This window comes from Pollicipes pollicipes, unplaced genomic scaffold (genome assembly GCF_011947565.3).
Source record: "Pollicipes pollicipes isolate AB1234 unplaced genomic scaffold, Ppol_2.1 Scaffold_4740;HRSCAF=5597_pilon_pilon_pilon, whole genome shotgun sequence".
Taxonomy (NCBI): domain Eukaryota; kingdom Metazoa; phylum Arthropoda; class Thecostraca; order Pollicipedomorpha; family Pollicipedidae; genus Pollicipes; species Pollicipes pollicipes.
The window spans coordinates 40,432,696-40,453,446 of record NW_023596545.1 but is presented as its reverse complement, the minus strand read 5'-3'; the positions used below and the strand labels follow the sequence as shown (position 1 = coordinate 40,453,446).

The following is a 20,751-nucleotide window of genomic DNA, read 5'->3' as shown; positions in this document are numbered from 1 at the left end:
CCGGCCGCCTGCGAGGCGGCCGGCAGCGCGGACAGCGGTGCCGGGCTCGCGTACGTGGCCGCCGCTGTGTAGCTGGACGGCAGAAAGCCGTCGACGCCGGCCGGGCCAGACGCGACCGCGCTGTCCGCCGCGTCCGGCGCGGTGAACGCGCCGCCGCCAGCGCCCGCTTGCCCGCAGAGGCCGTCCAGCGGCCGGGAGGCGCCCCGTCCAGGCGCCTGTGGCTGCGGCCCGGGCGGGCGGCGCCCTCCGCCGCCCAGGTGGCGCCCTCCCGGCTGGCCGCCACGGCCGCGTACGGTCACGTCGGGCGCGGCGTCGGCGGCTCGCGCTCCGTCCGGCGGCTGCCACAGCTGACGAACCTTAGCCGCCTGCACAGCTCGCAGTAGCTGGCGCTCGGCGCCGGTCGGCCGCTTCAGCGCCATTCCCGAGATGACCTGCAGCTCCTTGCTCGTCACCGGCTGTGATAGCGCACCTGGACGTGCCGTGTTCAACGATAAATGGCGGTCTGGACTCCTGACCGGTATAGCATTTGGCCATCCCTTGCCTTCTCCCCCTCCCTCCCTCACACGAAAACCCCTGCATAGACCCCTGTCATTTTCCAAACGCGACGTTGAGCCATCGCCGAATGTGCAGCTGTTACCACCGCGCTTAGCAAAAAGACTTGAGGCATCCACTCGTCATTGGCATTTTATTCGGTCAGAGCGGATGGTCAAAGGAAACGAACTATCTGTAAATCTAAGGAGTGCAATGATTTCCAGTCTGATCTGGTTCGTTTAGACCAGCCAGTGACTTCTCAGATTCCTTTAGCTCAATAAACCAAGCGCGTTAACTTAAACAGTAAGGCCTATTCGCAACTTTGATGTTCATGGCAATGGCATGCATGAAGCCTCTCTCTCTCTCTCTCCCTCTCTCTATCTCTCTCCCTCTCTTTTTTTCTCTCTCTCACTCTCTTTCGCTCTCGCTCTCTGTCTTTTCTTTATTGTTATTACTTTATGTTCGTAATCGTTGGCGCCGCACGAGCTCGTGTTGCTCACTGTTTGACAAAGGTGCGTAAAGTGTTTCACATTTTCAGCATTACGATGAAAGCATTGATAGGGCAACCACAACATCATGTAAGGTTTCCTTATTGCGAATTTTGGGTCTCGGACGGCCTTCTGCAACTGATCAACAGCCTCCCCTCAGCTCTAACTAGTGTCCACAAACGGAGGGTGCCCGTAAACGGTCTATGACACCATTTTGAAATCAGCTCCTTCGAAAAATAACGGACCTTTTTAATGTAAATGTGGCCTTTACTTGAACTGAAAGCCGACCGAGAACATCGGGCTTTGCACAGCTTGCCAATCGGTTTTCAGCCCAGACCGACTTCAGGTAAGTGGATGATTTATCTGATTAAACCTCAGGTTTGTCTGACGATATCCCTGGGACCGTTTAGACTAACCAACAAACCCATTGGTATCTGTATGTCTTTAAGATTGAAAGCCTATCAAAGAAAGCTATCAAAGAAAGCTGTGGAGCGCTCATACAGCTTGCACGAACCGGCGATTTCGGCGCCGAGGTTTTTCTGTTTCCGGACGAACTGGTCATCGCTGTCAGCCGGCTGATGTTGTCCAAGCATCCAGCTGGCCCACGCAGCTGGATCGTTTCTGCAGGGCTCGGTCCTGCACAGGCCGGACCTTGTTTGCAGCCATTCGGCTGGGGTCCTGGCCACATCACTGGGGTTGCAAAACGATGCTCATATCACACCAGGCACGATCGATGTGGCTTCCAAATGGATTGTCAAGTTCCTTAAACTGGCGTAGCAGAAATCGAGAACCAATATCTCGATAGTGTATAACGTATGAATTATCATTGTGACCAGTATATATATATATATATATATATATATATATATATATCCTTATATATGATGCGTAAAATGTGAGACGGGTACTGCGTGGTATTTGACAGGTCACGCCTAGAAACACCAGGTCAAAGTGCAAAGCACTCCCATTCAGTGTGTTTCCCGATCTCACTCCATGCGGAACTCCAGACACAGGCCAATCCCCCTAGCCTCAAAGCAGGGTGGAACAGGTTCAGTGTGGTGCACCACATAAGTAATTTGTCAAGACTATATATACACACGTCTTTCTCCTGAGCAGAATGGCCTCCAGGACTCAGACGGCGTTTGTTTGGATAGACCACGGACCCATGTACTTTCGGTCCGGTCATGGTGTAGGAATATGTGGTCGTGAGCTTTGTGGATAGGGTGGTTTGCCGCCCTATGTTTACAACACACACTCACTCATCGGCACATGCCAGGGACTGAACATCGGCACTCATCGGCACACGGCAGGGGCTGAACATCGGCACTCGTCGGCATAGGCCAGGGACTGGACATCGGCACTCATCGGCATACGCCAGGGACTAGACATCGGCACTCATCGGCACACGGCAGGAGCTGAACATCGGCATTCATCGACACACGGCAGGGGCTGAACATCGGCATTCATCGACGCACGCAGGGGATGAACATCGGCATTCATCGACGCACGCAGGGGATGAACATCGGCATTCATCGACGCACGCAGGGGATGAACATCGGCATTCATCGACATACGGCAGGGGCTGAACATCGGCATTCATCGACGCACGCAGGGGATGAACATCGGCATCATGGACATACGCAGGGACTGGCGTATGGACATACGCCAGGGGCACACACACACACACACGCGCGCGCACACATACACATACACCCATTCACATTCTTTGGGTTGTGGGGACATGTGTGTTGAAGCTTGTTTGCGGGTACACCATCAAAAAGGACTCATAATGAGCGCAGTTAAGTCCTGAAGCGTCATGGTGCGACTGAGGAAGCCTTGACTTAGGGCCAGTCATGAAAAAATGTCGGATGCATGACAATATCTAATCAAGGAACAGATATTTACGAATGGTGTAAAAACTTCGTTTATGGGTGCATGGCTCATGCCCATGTTTGGCATGTCCCCGCATACCATGATAGATGCATTGCATTTGTACGTTTGGCATCAATGGTTGCATTTGCCAGTGAAAATAATAGTTCATACGGATTTGTTGGGTGGCAGAGCAATACAAAAAAAATCTAAGTACCGATGATAACGGCTCTATCTCCCCTCGGCAAACCTTTACTTACCCGTGATTTATATGTTAACAAGAATGTCACATATAAACAATGATCAAAATGCGTACCATGTACAGTTTTTTAACTGATTAAAATAAAGCATGTTATGTTGTCTGAATGCTTTGAGCATCGAATTTGTTCGCCGCGTATCGTTTTAATGTTTCGCTTCTCGGAAATGTTGTGTTTCTTTACATTCATGCTTCATGAAATGCTTTCGAGATTTCCTTGAGGACCTCTGTCCGTCCATTAGCAATTCCCGCATACGGCCCTGGTGATAACCGTTTCAGTCACGGAAAAGGCAGGTACATATGTTCTGTGGTTTAGCCTCTTGGTAATTCACTGACCCCCCCCCCCCCCCGCTCCTTCAAATCAGCCGCTGTAGCTTTGTCTGGATCGCGACAAAACTACATCCATATGGGAAGGGTTGTTCGCTTTAGAAAGTTGTCTTTTCTTAGGCAGCTGTTGGCTGACCTGTACGCCTTGTTCTTAACGGAAGTAAGGATGTTTAACGGAGTTGAGTGATTTGCAGCCCGCTCAAGCTGCTGTTACTGGAACGTCAACGTCAAGGAGAACGGGTGCCCATTAAGGTTTTGTTGTTTTCCCGGTGATGCTTTACTTGGACGTCTAATAGCCGCAGCACGCGGAATGCACTTGCCATAAAAATGAGTGCCCATTTCAGATCATAACTTTTCACGCATATCGAGCACGCATTAATGTCTTAGCAAACCAGTTCCAATAAGCCACAGTGTGTCTTTATCGTTCTGTTGTAACGAGTTGGACGTGGCCCTCATAAACACCGCGTCTTTCAAGGCGGCACGACTAACTGATTAACCAAACCAATACACCTTAGGAACACTGGCGGTTTGTCGCGTCACACGCAAAGTAGGCAAACAAAACGGCAGAAAAGCCGACAAAACGACAGTGGCGAAGCTGACGCACTGGCATCACTCATCGGCACATGCCAGGGACTGAACATCGGCATTCATCGACATACGCAGGGGCTGAACATCGGCATTTATCGACACACGGCAGGGGCTGAACATCGGCATTCATCGACATACGCAGGGGATGAACATCGGCATCATGGACATACGCCGGGGGCACGCATGCACATACACACGCGCGGGTGCGCGCAAGCACGCAAACACGCAAGCACGCACGCACGCACGCACGCATGAACGCACACAAACATACACGCGCACACGCACACACGTGTATATACATATTACATATATATACATATATATATATATATATATATATATATGTATATATATATATATATATATATATATATATGCCGCAGTCGTACAGAGCTGGATGTGCATTTTATGATCATTGTGAATAAGATTACGCTCTCATTAGAAGATCCGAAAGTCACAACCGTCAAGATGGTACTTACGCAAACGAATCCTGTTTTGGGAAATCAAGCCATTGTGGGCAATCGAAAAGATGATACTTCTTTGGACTGGGTTGAAGGTGTGCATCAGTCAACATCAATTCTGGTGAGGGAGATTTTTGACTGTTGCTGAAAACACATTTACATGCGTGGCACTATCATACACATTTATATACAGTTACATTATCTCCGTTCAAATTCACTTTGTCAAAATACTGGCTAACTACAGATAAAACTTAATGAAGAGAGCACATCACTGAGTGCGGGTCATAATGATATCGGGCATATTGAAGCGTGGTGTTCTCGTTCAGCGAAACCGATGACAGGTGATTTTCGTCCAACCTCCTTACGCCCCATAATGCAAAATATGCCCAGCATAGAATCGGTAGGCCCAAATGGCATTGCGCATCAATATTCACAACATTTTTTAAAGCATATCAGAAAAATCAAAATAATATGCATTACTAAATTTAAGGAAAGACCTACGACTTGAGTGCAAAATGCACTATATACATCACATTAATTTAGACAAAAGGTACTGCCAATGTCCTTGTAGCCGGGCACATTCGGTGTAATCGACGATGCCTTGCTTTCCACACATGAGGAAAGACTTACCAGGGCGAAATATCGGAACTGGGCGAGACCAGGTGAGGAGAAACGCCACTTGATTGCCAAGCACTTGAGCCAGGATTCTTGTCTTCAGACGGGCATTTCATGTCCGCCGGATCCAATGAAGTATTGGTTATATCCTTATGCTCCTCGCTCCATTCACTGATCGTGGTTCCGTGCGTGCAAGCATCATTACTTCGAAGTGTATTGTCCTTCGAATTGTTGCAAACCGTTTCCTGTTGATCACTTGAAGACTCGCTACTGACCGACGGATAGCTGTGTTCCTTCAGAGCTTCAATCCTTTGGTAAGTTATAATTAAGTGCTGTGTCTTTTCCATCCATTTTCTGTTGTCATCCACCACCCATACAGGATTGCAAAAAACCGCGAGATTTTCTAGTATGCCCGTAATGAATGCCATTTGAATGCTGCGTAAGTAGGGCACATATTCAATAGAATTATCAGTCAAGTGCTTTTAGCATTGGTTGCATAAAAGCAGGAGGAATGACACGAGAACTGGGGACAATTGAGCCGATTTGCACCCAACTTATATGAGATCTCGTCAACGGAAATTTCACGTTTCATTTAAATGTTTGCGTGATGTTTTGCCTTTTGGGTGACCTCGGACTGTGCAGAAAACGTCCACATTCAACGATTTTATCCGTACAAACTGTTAATATAACCCATGCCATAGTTACCCGCAAATTGAGCACCAATTGTCACGATAATAGTCGACGACCACATGTTCTGCCTTGTTCTACATACACAAATGAATGAACTCGGCTTCCCTTCACAACTTTTCAACGTTAAATTTGCAGAACGTTGCGCGGTGTGCTCCTGACCCATTTGACGTATTGTTGAATAATGCTTTTGTAATATTCTGCGAAGTTTTACTTTGACTTTAGACTCTACGACAGGCCGGTGTGCGACAGCGGCAGTCCATAATGATAGTGTTTTGTGTTAGATAGTGTTTGGGTCTTAAGCGTTGCAATGGAAGGTAGAACGTTAAAGTGGCAATGCTTGACATGCTCATGTTAAGTTCGCTCGGAAAAGTCGCCGTATGAAATTAGAATTCGCATTTAGTTCACACAAACTCTGAATCAGAACAGGCTGTAATAGTTAAATGTTTCTTCATCTTTCTGGTATTTCTTCCCAATCAGTTTCTGAATATGTGGAGCAGAGTGGGCGAATAGAGACGAAAAATGTCACAGAAGCGGGTAACTTGGTGATTCTCTCTTGCAGAGTGTCTGCAACATGGCGTTTCTAACGTCCGACACCAAATCAATCAGTTACACCAGAGGACCATGTTCGTTTGACCACCCTTCACATTGCCCGCGATGGATTACATGTTTTTACGTCTGTGTTTTGTATTGATATCGGTTATTTTTTGGGGGGGAGGTAATTAAGTATGAACATCGAATCATCACACACATGTCCAGAATGGCATGGCCGTCATGCAAGACCAACACCTGTGCATCATCGTGCATACGCTGCACTTCTACATACATACACTGTACTTTTTTCTCCCCAGCAGCTCACACAAAATTCTCTTTGCCGGACAACTTTTATCATCCCCACACACATAACCCATGTTTGAAGGTGCATTTTCACTTGTTGGTGTGTGGAGGTGACAGAGCATAACATTTCGTAAGCCGCCCTGAATAAGATCGCTATTAAATACCGGAATCCTGTTACACTGAAAGTGGCCATATTAGTTATATGCATATGGTGGTTATCAAGAAATCTCACGTATAGACACTGTTGCAGTTTGTCGCTTCGGGTACTCTAATTTGCAATGCTATTATCCATGCGTAGTGTAAAATCCAGAAGATGACTAAAAGTTAAATGTCTCCAATCGACGTCTAGGCCATCTCTGGTTCGCTTCCAAAATTACGCATGGGCCAATGACGCGTCCACGGGGGCAAGGGATGTGGAGCTCTTGCCCTTAACCTGGAACAGGTTCCTTCTGGGCAGGGTATGGGGTCCCCTTGCATAGCGCTGAGGAGCCTTTACTTTTTACTGGCTCTTTTATTAGCGCCTCTTACTTTTTCTCGTTGCCGCTTTCGGCGTCATGCTGTTGCCCATGTCCCTGAAGTTCTTACATTTTAATGGCTTACATAGAAGTGGTCTGTGTTGTTGCAGAGAACGCAGAGAACAGGATTGACCTCATGTGTTGCCGAGAACGCAAAATTTCTTACATCCAGACTCGAACTTGCAACGTTGCAGGCTGCCATCAGTGCAAGCAAGCAACAGCAATGTAAAGCCAGTATGCTCCCCCATGAGGTTGGCGGGCCCCACCCGGAGGCCTAACCCCACCGCTCAGCAAAACCCTGGATGGGCCACTGGTTGCACGCACTGAACCCACCGAACAGGAATAAAACACAAGTTTTCCGTCCTGTTTGAATAATGAGTCACTCATGTGCAGCCATTTAATCGATTTGAAAAGGGCCGGCTGATATTGAATTGGATTTTGGACTATTTGTGATCTGGATAAAAATGTATTATTTTATCTTTCTTCCCTTCTGCCTTGTTCCTGCCTTGACCTGGTGCACGTGTAAAAGCAAGCTGCCTTCGTCTATTGTGAGTTGGGGGTTCTTATTCTGGCAAAAATCTACCTCAAATATATGAAGAGTATTGGCTAAGTGGCATTACAATGGCTCCAATTGTCGTTGTCACCATGCTTCAGAAGCTGCCGTAGATTTCGAGACCTTCAATCCATCTTCGCATTCCGGATTACAATACTGAAGTACATATCACAGTCAGTTCGAGTGCACGCCACGTTGGCTATACTGTACACCGAGAGCTCAAAACTACGATAATAGAAGGGGTGCCGGTAGTGTAGCGGTTAACGCGTTTGCGTTAACCACTGCGTGTCTGGGAAACCAGATGTACGGGGTTCGATTCCTCGCGGTACCCGCCCTTCCTGCCAGGGTGAGGGGCAGGCGAGGTGATGTAGCCTCAGCAGCTGAGTGCGTCGTAAAGCCCCAATGACACACTCACACACACCACACACACGCACACACACACACACACACACACACCACACACCACACACACACACACACACACACACACACACACACACACACACACACACACACACACACACACACACACACACACACCACACACACACACACACACACACACACACACACACACACACACACACACACACACACACACACACGATGATAGAATACGAGGAGCGCAAGCCGCGCAGTGCAGTGCAATGTTCGTGTTGAGAGCGGATCATTGCCAGAATGAGCACTGTAAACTAAAATTGTGGAAAAACCAATGGCTCAAAGCTTTTTTTGCTTACATCAAATGTTTCGTCTATTCATTGCAAGTTGTGTGGTCTCTGCGCTCTGCCATAAAATTTGTTTATGTGCATTCAAGCCCTGAATGGTGGCCTAGGCTAAGTGCTCTTCCATCCTTCCTAGCAGGTTGTTCTCATCGCTTTCTCCCGAGTAAATCCGGGTACAATCGTCAAGGTTCGTTTTGTTCAAACGTCCACTTCTTTGCGTTGGGGAATCGGGCATATTGCCCCCGGGCCGAACGAAACATTGCTTTACGAGCCCAGTGTATAACGCACAAGTCTGTTCGGTCTGCTGTTGCCTACGGTTCACATATAACTCCTAACTAATCCCAAGTCATGCAATCCCACCAAAATGTGGCGCAGTGCGTTGTATTCGAGCCAGTAAACCACTGAGAGCATCCTTGGTTGTGTGCTTGGCTGGTGCACACAGCGCGCTTCAAGCGTGCCGTCTTGATATGAGGGCGCTGGGCGTCTCAGCGAGCTTCATCTCTCATACCGCGCTATCGACTATCTGCTTGTCAACGATAGGTGGACAAAGCCAAATCATTGGGCTGGTGCTTATTTTGCGCCCCCCACAGACCGGTTTGATTCGGTAAGACTTCGGAGCGCGCGCTCATCTCGTTGAGTAGGACTAGGTATGTTTGAGGAATGATGATTGAGATTTATGATGCTATGCAATCGTTGACACCAGCACTTATATTTGCCGCTGGTTATGTCGATAATGGGGTTGCATGTCGATAATGATTGCTGTCGATAAGCAGCCATAATCGATATATTGCATGTCGATAAGGTTTGCACATCCGCTCGAAAAAAGCGTAACCATCAGTGTGGATACTAGACCAATCGCCACTGACTATCGACTCGTGATGCACTGCATCATTTTCAACAGACATTAAAGCTCAGACAGAAAATGGGCGCGTAACCGAGTGGCGCTGTGGCCCGAACTGCCTTCAGGCAGGTGGCGATATTGTGGCCTCACAGTAAGGCCATAGGTAATCATTAGCATTTTTCGTCAGTCATGTCATCTGAGGGACTTGCCAATTGGCAATTCATTTGTTAGAGCCCAGCCAGGCTTGGTGCAAAATATGACTTCCTTCAGGCATCCCCTACATGTTCTCGTACGAGGACGCTAGACGTGGCGCATTTCATACTGCCCAGTGTAATGTCCAAATGCCTGTTGTATATTATCAGTTTTGCATCTGGCCATATGCTTCACCGCCCGGCAGGGGCCGTGCCACTGATGTTGAGTGAGAGGGCAAGATTCGTCAGGGGGCCTCCGGAACCAAATGAAGCTCCTCAAAGTAAGGCCATAGACCGTCCGCTGGGTGTGGGGGGGGGGGGGGCACTAACCCGTCCGCTTTAGTAAAGGGAGGATGATTTCTAACATCTCCTCTTTTGGCTTAATGCGCCATTGATGAACACAGTTGTGATTCGACGGTTAATCACAAAACGTCACTGATTGACGCAAGAAAGTTCCACCAAAGCCACTGAAAGACCGTCTGGCGATATGGCAGCGCGTTACAAAATGTTTGATAACTCCTAGGAATTAATCACATGCCATGCTACTGGTGAGAGCAGCTTGCACACAAGCCAGACTAGCGCATGCGCGGTCGTTGCGTTTCATGTGTCGTAAAATCGTAGCAGAGATTGTGTCCGCTTCGACGTCAGGTGCAGGTTCGCAGGGATGAACATTATTTTACGTGATCATCTTGCTGAAATTGCCCTTTCATTGCGCCCAGTTCGGATTGCATTGATACCGACATGCAGCAATGCGATACAATGTCTTATTCACGCAAACCAACTAGCCATTCGTGTACATCTTACCAATGAGCAGTCTGCATGTCACTTTTTGCGTGCCTCTGTTGCAAGCCTGACTAGTATCGGAGACCGGCAGAGGACGTGCACCGGGCATGTAGCAAACTGCACGCCGCTTTTTGTCAGGGTGATTACGTTTACTTAGCTCGAATTATGTGTGCAAAGCGGCGCTGGCATTCTCACACCCACGTTTACATTCTACGTGCTGCCTCACTCGCGATAAAGCATAGCACTATCTCCTACTTATTTGCTCCTCTGAGTACTCCTCTGCGCACAAGGAAAACACGAATGTTGCCCTTCGGATATTGAACCCAAACCGAACCCTCGGATATTAAACCAAAAATCGGCCTCCTTACAACCTTGGTGAAATGAATGCTGTCCCCACCCGTCACCTACGCCTATCCTGTTGTGTGCACTTGTCTGAGAGACTGGTGTACGGATGGTTGCAGAGGGTGCGTCGCCATCGGTGCCAGACTTCAAATGAGACTTAACCAGCGCCCTGATAGGAGAGTCGATGCGACCCCCTCTCCCAGCGGAGGTTTTTTGAGGATGCCTCTCCGGCATGAGTACAAACGCGCCCGCATTCTTAGTAGCCTATGGGCATCCATAAAGCGTGTTTCAAGACTGAAAACGTGTACTAGCTTTTCGGGTTGTGAGCAGCGGCGCCTTGTTGAGGAACACTGCACGGTGATCTACGGCCGGCGCGAGCAGCGGGCGGCAACCGACGATCCCGCCGAACGCGCAAGGCGGCCCGGCATTGTTACATTAACAGTCATATTTCATGGGCATTCTCCACCATATTCATGTCAAACCACTGTATTCAGAAATGATTAAGAAACACGCCTGTTTAGGTCTTGTGTTGCCACGAGGCACGGTCTCGTATGTATGATATTGTAAAGTTGAAAAGTGCGATATTCGGGAATATTTGATCTTTGGTCCTGACATAATGGGATCAGTCATTGACCAAACAGAACCAAAACTAGAACCAATCGCGAGATGTCGTTGAGACCAATCCACCGGTGTTTTACGTTAAGCTCTACCTGCATTAGTTTGAAAATACCAGGGAGCCGCATCGACGTCGCCACCTCCCCCATCAGATCGCGTTACGGAAAAAGCGACGAATCAGGGCGAGGGTTACTTTGCGAGTCCGAGCAGAGTTCCGTCTGCAGATACCGTGTATACAAGCGTGGAGGATGCGCTGCGCTTTATCAGTCTGGTGACATGTGGTGTACAGGGTACGTCACTGCTTTGCACAGCATGTTCTAGTACAACGAATAACATGACGTGCTGCGCTGATAGTCACGTTTGTCTGTTGATAGCTGACCGTCGGTGCTTACTATAACAACATTCATACCGGCGTCGCTTTCAGACGAAAATCACTCAGTCTCATATCATATTCAAACAAATCCGGGCGGGGCACTTGGTCTGACTGGCACAGCGAGTCAATCAGACATATGACCACGGCTGCAGCAGACTAAATGTGATGCATAAAATGACACTGCCAGTCTCTAAGTGGTATTGTATCACTAGCATCGTTGAGTGCCGCTCGTCTATAACAAGAACACGCTGTCAAGGAACGTGTGCAAATGATATGATCGGAGCCTAAACGAACTTCATGAAAATGCATCGAGCAGCGCGCGCATACAAATGATGTCTGATATGGCTTACATAAGCCACCTTCCTCTGTTGGAGTTTGAATGCAGACCGGTATTGCGACGCTGGCTGGAATTCGGAGCAATTTGGCCTCTCTTCTCCATTTTCACAGTCGCACCCTGCCTTCAGTCTGAGCTCATTAACGAGGTTGAGCTTAACAAAGAAGTTATTTGGTGTGAGAAGCTGAAGTAATGTCCTCATGCTCTTCCCAACTCATGAGATATGTTTCCCTTCGCCGGGAGTTGTATATTTACGTTGTGATAGTCCTGTAAACTTTTAGCCTAAACACAGTGACAATAGGCGAGCATCCAGTGCTGGCATCTCATTACGTCCTAAAGCGTAGACAGTACAAGTGGCAACGGCGCAGACGCTCTGGTTTCGATGCGGTTGAAAGAATACCTTTTATATGATAATTCCTCTCTCATTTAAGTACAATTACAACTAAACAACACTGTTTGAGTCCCCAGTCCCTTTCAGCGGTCAACTATTGTTGATCTCACTAGATGGTCTGCATGCGACCGCATGGTTCCGCATAACAAAATCCTCAAGGTCGCACACCGAGGGCTCAGGGTTACCGGGTGTCATGTGTAAGCAACGCCCGATGTGGATTGCGTCATCAGGCAGTCATGGCGCGGCACCGTTTGGACGCCAAGCCCTGCACCGCGGCTGCCTGGCATCGCGGCTATCGCACGGAGTCGCAATCTGATGAGAGGTTTATCGAGTGGTGAAACGAATTAGCAAAGCATGGGTACTTTTCGCAAGTCTGAGCTTTGCAGCGAAGCCGGGTAGCAGTCTGCTGCGTCTCGATTTTTGATTATCAATAGTCCATGATTTGACTCCCTTCAGACACCTTACATCTGTAAGGATCCAAAGACACTCTTAATGATAAACAGCGCGAGAACCTCATCTTACATCCACTTCCGCGTATGCTGCGTTCAGAAAACGAAAAACAGAATATTGCCTCGTACTAAGACTTATATTTTGCTAGACAGTGTGCATCAGTTCATGAAAAATAAAACAATTTCAGGTCAGGGAGTCGCATCAACTTGCTGATTCCTGTCGGACACACCCGCACTGGAGCGGGCACCAGCGATAGGCACAAACGCATACGATATTGATCTAAACACGCGGAGCCGTATCGATGGGAAATCAACAAAATAAAAGCAATACATACAGATAAGGAGTGTAAATAGCAAACAGTCTACATCGCTTGGCGGTGGTGTGGTCAGATCCTGTTCAGTGCGACTAGCGTTGCAAGAATACTGTGATCACAGGCAGTGTCGGCGTTTCCGGTTCCCGTGTTCGGCGGCGGTGGCGCCGCCGCACGGCCGACAGGAGAAACGACAGCGGCGGCGTCGCCGTCACATGATCGGTGAGCGAACCAGCAGCGGCGGTGGCGGCAAGACCAAGCGGCGACGAAGCCACGGGCAGGAACAGACCCTGAGCTAGCGGCGCGGCCGGCGGTGGCTCCGGCAGGAGGTCATTCTGCGGACCAGCCACAGCGGTGGCGCCGCCTGGTGACCGCCCAGCGAACCAGCCCCGGCGCCGGCGACACCGGCGCGCCTCGAGCAGCCGCGCGCGCTACCCTGAGATCGAGCCGACCGGCGGTCGGGCGGCGTCAGTTGATGGAGGGGGTCGGCCCGTGCCACCGCACGTCCACCCGCGGCCACTTGCTCTGCAGACAGGTCAGGATGGTGTTGGCCGACGTGGAGCTCTGCACGTCCGTCTCCAGCAGGCAGGCGTCGCCCTTGACCAGCTTCACCTGCGGCGGCCCCCGGGGCAGATCGCGAGGCGTCAGAGACCGACGGCGGCGCTCAGCATGGGCTCGTCTCCGCGTGGTTGCCTCGCCGCCTACCGCTCCGAAGCTCTCAGAGCACCATTTTTGGAACAGAGCCACGGCACTGGGGGTCGCATGTGTACGGGCGGCCATAGCCAGAATGGCAAAGCCACATCTTTCCCGCAGGGCGGCAATGGCATATTTCCCAATCGTTGCTGGCGCATCTAGTCTCGATCATGCTCACAGCAGGTTTTCCGTGTCGAGTACCCGGGTCCTTCATCGTACACATTGTGTGATCGCCGCCCCCCCCCCCCCCCTCCCCCCCCCCCCCCGCCCCCCAGCCCCTGTCCGAGCACGCACCTTGCCATCCGGATTGCTGCGGATGAGGCCGTTGCAGTGGTACACGGTGAAGGCGTCCGGTTGTCGGCCGGCGGCGCCCTCCGGGAAGAACTCGTCCAGGAACGGCACGCGCAGCACAATACCCAGCTGGTCCGGGTCCAGCGTCTTCCGCATCAGCTCCACGCTGTGGGGCGCCGCACCGCGTCACCGACCCGGGAAGGCTGGCTCGGGGGCCGGGCCCTGTACCCCACACAGAGTGCTGCGATCTACCGGCCGCGCGCGCGAGACGGCGCTCCTACCGACGACAGTGGTGGTAACGACAAGTAAACTGGCGGTGATGACAGCAGGCATGCCGGCTCTATCGACGCGGCCACGTCGATTACATGGGATGCCCACAAAAAACATCTCCTGACTTCGGCGACCTCCGACCCGCAGCGGAGAGTAAGACCAAGAGTGCACTGATGGATGACCAACGGAGGCTGCTCACTATTCGTCCACGGTGACAAGGTCGCAGGCGGCCATCAGTGAGGACAGCTCCGAGGTAGGAATGAAGCCGCTCTGCTCACGGTCCAGCCGGTCGAACGCCCGCTGCGCCAGCTGGCGGGCCGACGGTGGCGCCGTCAAGCGGTCGTCCGGTGCAAATAATACTGAAGTGGGGGGCAGACAAACAAGCTTACATTCTGCAATGGCTAGTATCACAATGAAGTGACTACCCATCCTTGATTATGTTGCACAATGGCCCAGTTCTTGACAGAGATATGTTCCATCACACGCACACAATGTTGGCGTTTTTTTTCGAATTTTAACTCCTGGGAAAATGTGCACACTGGATGTTTGGTCCCGTAGCCGTGAAGCATGGCCCACATTACCAGAGGCTGGACTAAGAACGGTGCCAAGCTGTCTCCGAAGAGACAGCACCTCTCGTTTCTCGGGTGTTAAGGCAAAGGCTCCACGTTCGAGGCTCAGACCAGACTCTCCGGCGGACGATCCCCGCTCGCACGTACCTGTGAGGTGCGTTTCCGACGCCAGCACCCAGACTGGGTGGCGGGGATTCTTGAGGTTCCATCCGACGGTGCAGTAGTGAAGCCGCTCCAGCAGCGTGAGGAACCCCACGCCGGGCTGCGACAGCACGCCCTCCAGCGCTGGAAAGGCACGTGCGCATTAAACCAGCTGATGAGACACGGTCGTGGAATACAGACAATTTGGACGTTACACTGCTCGGCGATTGCAGTGTAACCTCAAAATTGTAACCTCCAGTGGCTCCTCCGCACGTGCGACCTGACTGAGGGTCGTGAATTTATCAGAACGGCGGTCGAGAACCTGGGACCAGCATCACCAGGGCCAGGACGATAGCCGAGCATCGCAACCGTACTCCCAGGTCACGCCCTCCCCGGACGTGTCTGCGCGCCGCGCGGCGGGTCGTGATGCGGACCCACCGATGCCGCCCACGCTTTTGACGTTGTCCCAGACGTGCGCCACGGCGCGGCCAGTGATGAGCAGGTTGGTGAGGCTCTGCGAGCCGTGGCCGTGCACGGCATGCACCAGCGGCTCCTCAGAGTCGCCCATCTCAGCCTGGACCGCCTGGACGCCCTGCGGCAGCAGTACCGCCTCGTGTGACGCAGACGCACCGGCAGAAGCGCCCATCTCAGGCGTACAGCCTGGACAGCGGCACATCGTGTCGCAGTGGTGCAGCACGCCGACTGACATTAACACAATGTGACGTTGAGGCAAGGTCCCTCACATGGGACAACATTCACTGGATTCAACCTGTTTCGGTTGTGTAACCTTGCCAGTTGCCTAATCAGGCGGACCTTACAAAAAAGCGTAACATGCATGCATCACTCATGGAACGTGCACAAAACGCGCCTGTCACAAACGTTCACACCATGAAACAACAGCAAAAACGTTCGGCTGCAAGAAACAGCAGCGAAAACAGATAAGCGAACCGCCGTCCGACCAACACCAAACGAGCACCGGCAGAAGCCGATGGATGGTGGCGGCGATCACCGAGGTCGCTACCGCGACGACGGCACGAGCTCCGCAACACTCACGAGTCCTTACCTTGGTCTGGATGAGGGAGTACAGAAAGGCCAGCACGCCGCTGTCGGCCCGAAACGACGATAGGTTCTTCCGGAAGTAGTCCTCCAATTCTTGGGCGGAAGATACCTCGACCATACTGGAAAAAACAGAAGCGAGAGTGACATGAACCACCATGCTGGTGTCAACAGCAGCAGTTGTTTACAAGAACACCGACACGATGACAGTCTTCGGCAGCGTGGAGCAGTCCACATTATGAGTGTAGTCCAATGCATTGGTGAAAACTACAAAGTGACACTGGACATTATGGTCCCCATGACAAGATCGCCAGATCGCCACACATTGCACGGATGGTCTGCCTCATCCCGTCAGTGGTCACCTGACTCCCCGGGCGCCGCCTCACCGGAGGGCGGCGTGGAAGCCAGCCGGCGCCACGCGGCGGCGCTTGCTGGAGGGCAGCTCGGCGGCCGGGCCGGGCTCGCCGGCCGCCTCAGGCGTCACCAGCCGGACAGACGCGGCGCCGCCGGCGCACCGACCCAGGATCTCCGACAGCGACGAGGCCAGCAGCTCGTTCGCCTCCCGCGCCGTCAGCTGGCGGGCGCGGTGGCAGAGTGTGTGTGCTGGTTAGGGGTGGGGCAGGATGACACATGTGATGCACCATTATTCTCTTGGCTGCTGCTGCTACTGGTGCTTTGCATTTGCTTTCGAAAGAGACACAATCTACATGTAACAATATACACCAAGACGACATGCAGCCCAGCAGGGCATAGTTGGATGGCAGGGTGGAAGCAGGCTAACATCTGTCTCACAACCTCAGAGCAGCACAAAATGTGTGGAATATGTTACGGCTTTAAGAACTTCTCTGTGAGCAAACTTGGTGACTCAAGGTTAATGTTGTCTACTCAGATATCACTTAAAACTATATTGTGTCATCTGGTCATCTTAAATGGACACTGTCCTTCTGTGTCAGTGACTCAAAAGGCCAACAACATCCAATATATATGCCACCTTTAAATAATAAACACAGGCATCTGAGAGCACACAAAATGGTGTAAGTGCTACTTCCTTGTAACCTTTTACAGTAAATGGTTCTAAGTTGCATTGTATACAGCATATGACAGTAATTGGCTTACCTTTTCCCATGAGTCTGGGTATTTTTCATACATGTTCTTGAAAATGTGAGCTTGCACAGGGGCAATGACACTGCAAGGTCCACCTTCATACTGCACAAGTGCACAGGGCTCGTCAGCACTGAACACAAAACCTGAAAACAACATAGCATTATATCTTAACAGAACAAGGCAAGATGCTGGTATTAATGCATCCATTTCAACCTATTTATTACAAGAAAACCTTGACATGGTTAAGGAGCATGCATGCTCTAATAAAAATATTTATGCCAACCATGATTACACTTCCACAATTATCTGCCTCCTGGGAAGCTTGAACAGGCAGGTAAATGTCTGAATTCCAGCAAACCATTTCTTATCAAGGCACTGTAACTGGAAATTTGATATAGTTGCAATAAAAACACAACAAAATGCTTTCAATTCAGGCTGGACATTTTATGAGATAAGCAAACAGTGTCACATTACAAGCACAGTGCAATTTGTGCCAATTTCAGCTTACACCATGTCTACATACCTATTTAATGGCACCTCCACACCAAAATATAGGCATCATGCTGCATACATATGGAACAGCAGCCACCCTATAGCAATAATGTACCCCTGACCAGTAAATCTAAGTGGCCTGAGATCAGCTCAGAGAAGTCACAGATTATGGCACATTAAGAATTCATGAGTTTAGGTTGTTAAAAAATTATGTTGAGAATTAACAAGAAAATACACAAAAACATGTTTGAGATGCAACAATTTCCACACATTTTAGCCTGACCTGAGTTTGGTGCACACAAGTATCACCTTCAAAGCATCAATGTCACCTTGTTATTTTGTACAACAGATATATTTTTTGCAGACTGGTCACCACTGAGGTCACTGCTTTCTCTTTTTTCTTGTCTTTTCATGATCATTATTAAATCAGAATCTCTCAGCACTGCTTGTTTACACAAAATGCACTGCCAATTCTTGCTTTTTCCAATTAGACAAAGCCACAAGTGAAAGCGCAAAGTATCACTGGTGACGATATGGCAATGACAGTAACTAACAGTTTGTTAATTGTGTACTTACCCTGATTCCAGCGGTTGAATACAGATTCGTTGATTTCTTGGCGACCCCAAACAACAGACAGAATCTCATCAGCAGAAAAATTTGCAGTGTTTCCACTTGCCATCAGACCATCACTTGATGACTTGCCAAAATCAACACCGTTTTCACAGACACTGAACATCCCCTATCACATTCCCGTACACAAGCTGCTTTCTATCAAGAATGAAATGTATGTATATTAAGTCACTAGTTTGGTATTTCACCGAATTCGGCAGACAATGCTACAGCTCCAGTCTTCCGGAAACATAAATGCCTAGCGATGATCCCCCCTCACAATAGCGTATCACGCCCACTTCTTGACAAATACACGATCGCGCCAAAGGCAGACTACGAGTGTCAACATTTTCGCCATGATTGCCTCTAATTGCCGCAAACAGGGTCCTTAAGTGAAGAAGAAGACTATTGCAACACTTCATCTAGAAATGCTGCATGTCATGCATACCAACCATTGTTTGTGCTTTGGGCCCCTGAGAGACTTAAAAGCAGCTTGAAATGCAAAAAAGAAAATATTTCTACAAAAACCTTTTCTGCCAGTAATGCCCATTAAAAACAAACAGGGGTGTTGCCAGGGATGCTGATTCCAAGACAAATTTGTGAATGGCGAGCCCAGTCTTTCTTCATGACATCTTTTTGTATTGGCAAGACATAGGCTCATGAGCAAAACACACAATTACCCACTGCATGAAGTGTTTATCGAAATCAAAAACGATGTTGCGGCCCGGATTTTTAAAGGGAGATGAGCTTGGTGGGTACGAATCACAAATGTATTTCTAACTTTCTGTTGGGAGCCATCTGTAATGGAAAACGGAACACCTGGGTCTAAGCGGGGAGTGCCCCCACCCGAGCGTGCACGACATTGGCCGAAATTTAGCCGACCCTGATAGTAACATCCAAACGAATCTCTGAAAATGTCTGCATTACACTTGTCATTAAAATTTGGAATTAAAAGAAGCGAGGAGAGGACGCAGTAATAGACCAAGCGATGCACTACCTGAACTTGATACTTAGTGCCAGGAGCAACAGACGGTGCGCCAAATTTGCTGAGTAATACAATTCTTGGATCATTGTTCCAGAAAATCCTCATAGCAGCAATTAGCATTTAAAAAGGTGATAAATAACTATACCAAGTCACTCCCCCCGCGTCCCCAGCGAGCCTGCTTAGTGTTTAGTGCAGATGCATACAATGTAGGTAGTGTCTGCTAAAGATTAGGGCTGGTGCCTGTCTGGTACCAGTCATGCATGACAGACTAGTCATTGGATGCAAAAGGCGTACCTGGTTTCAATATATATGCATAGAATCCATATGCTTTATGATGCATTATTATCAATACCCATGGAAATCGCCAAAATAGTTTTGGCGAGAGGCTCCATTTGTCCATATGCAGCTTATGTTTAAACGGCAGAAATGATGCACGATGGATATAGTACAGAAAAAGTTCATCTCCAATGTATGTCATTGACGTCTGACGTACCGTTTGCGCCGGACGACCGCCTGATAGTATCACGGTCGGTCCACCAGATGGCGCAGCGGACGTTCAACCAGCTAGACCATAGCAACGTAATGTAAGTCAAGTGTTGTTTTTCCCGTGGTGCGCTACCTTGGGTCTGCTGCGAGCGCGCCACGTTAATTTTGATAGGGGGCATTGAGAACCTATGTGTCTCATAAAGTTAAAGCGTACCATGACGATACCGACGGTCTTCCACTAGCGGCGCCTTTTTCTACCCACGAATCAGCAGAACGTATGCGGTCATAACTGCTCACAGGCATGGTGCATACTTTGAAAACTCTGGCACGGGTGGTATGGAGCTCCAGTGTGTCTCCCTCAAATGCTTCCCTACAGGCTGGGTGTTGGAATGATGGCGGCAAGATGATGCATGAAACAATACTATAACCCGTATGTTCTGTATAAATTGGATGTCATTCTGGTGAATTGCCGTTTTAGTGAATCCTCAGGAGAATTAAATAGTGCATGAAAAGAGTCACTGAACCATGTGTGAAAAGCAAAACATAAAAGCAAGTCTATGTGAGACATACCGTCATTTGTATCAAAACATGTCCCAAGGGAAACCCGCTCCCTAACTTCGCTGCATGTATATATATATATATATATATATATATATATATATATATATATATATATATATATATAGATATTCTTACTAGTCTACGGAGCAAGTGTTTCTGGGCGGGCGTGTGGAAGTACCCCTCCATCCAGATGTGGTTTGAAGACACTTAATTCTGAGGAAATATCGGTCTCAATTGATGACGGCGATATCGGTTCCATCAGTTTTGTGGAATTCATCCCAAAGCCACAAAGTTGCGTCTGTGGACATAAATAAAGTTTAATATTTCAAACGTTATGAGCCAACTGGTATGAGTCCTCGAGTGAGCTGAAATGGCTCGTCGTGAACTTACAATGTTGCGTACCGTGAGCACACAG

General features: G+C 49.4%; 1 protein-coding gene and 1 long non-coding RNA gene across 2 annotated transcripts; both read right to left on the bottom strand.

Annotated features, from left to right (window-relative positions):
- Positions 1 to 374: 374 nt before the first annotated feature.
- Positions 375 to 5,677, bottom strand: LOC119099432 (uncharacterized). The gene is made up of 4 exons (XR_005094369.1): positions 5,151 to 5,677; positions 4,539 to 4,664; positions 1,534 to 1,709; positions 375 to 469 (listed from the first exon to the last, which is right to left on the bottom strand). It is a non-coding gene; the product is annotated as an uncharacterized LOC119099432 (long non-coding RNA).
- Positions 5,678 to 12,886: 7,209 nt separating this feature from the next.
- On the bottom strand, positions 12,887 to 18,638 carry LOC119098386 (ubiquitin carboxyl-terminal hydrolase MINDY-3). Its single transcript, XM_037221302.1, has 10 exons — positions 18,272 to 18,638; positions 17,216 to 17,346; positions 16,575 to 16,673; positions 16,486 to 16,541; positions 16,107 to 16,221; positions 15,482 to 15,635; positions 15,050 to 15,187; positions 14,533 to 14,692; positions 14,067 to 14,229; positions 12,887 to 13,691 (listed from the first exon to the last, which is right to left on the bottom strand). The coding sequence occupies exons 1-10, from the start codon at positions 18,429 to 18,431 to the stop codon at positions 13,548 to 13,550; spliced, it is 1,320 nt and encodes a 439-aa protein (XP_037077197.1). The 5' UTR covers positions 18,432 to 18,638; the 3' UTR covers positions 12,887 to 13,547.
- Between the last annotated feature and the right edge of the window lie 2,113 nt (positions 18,639 to 20,751).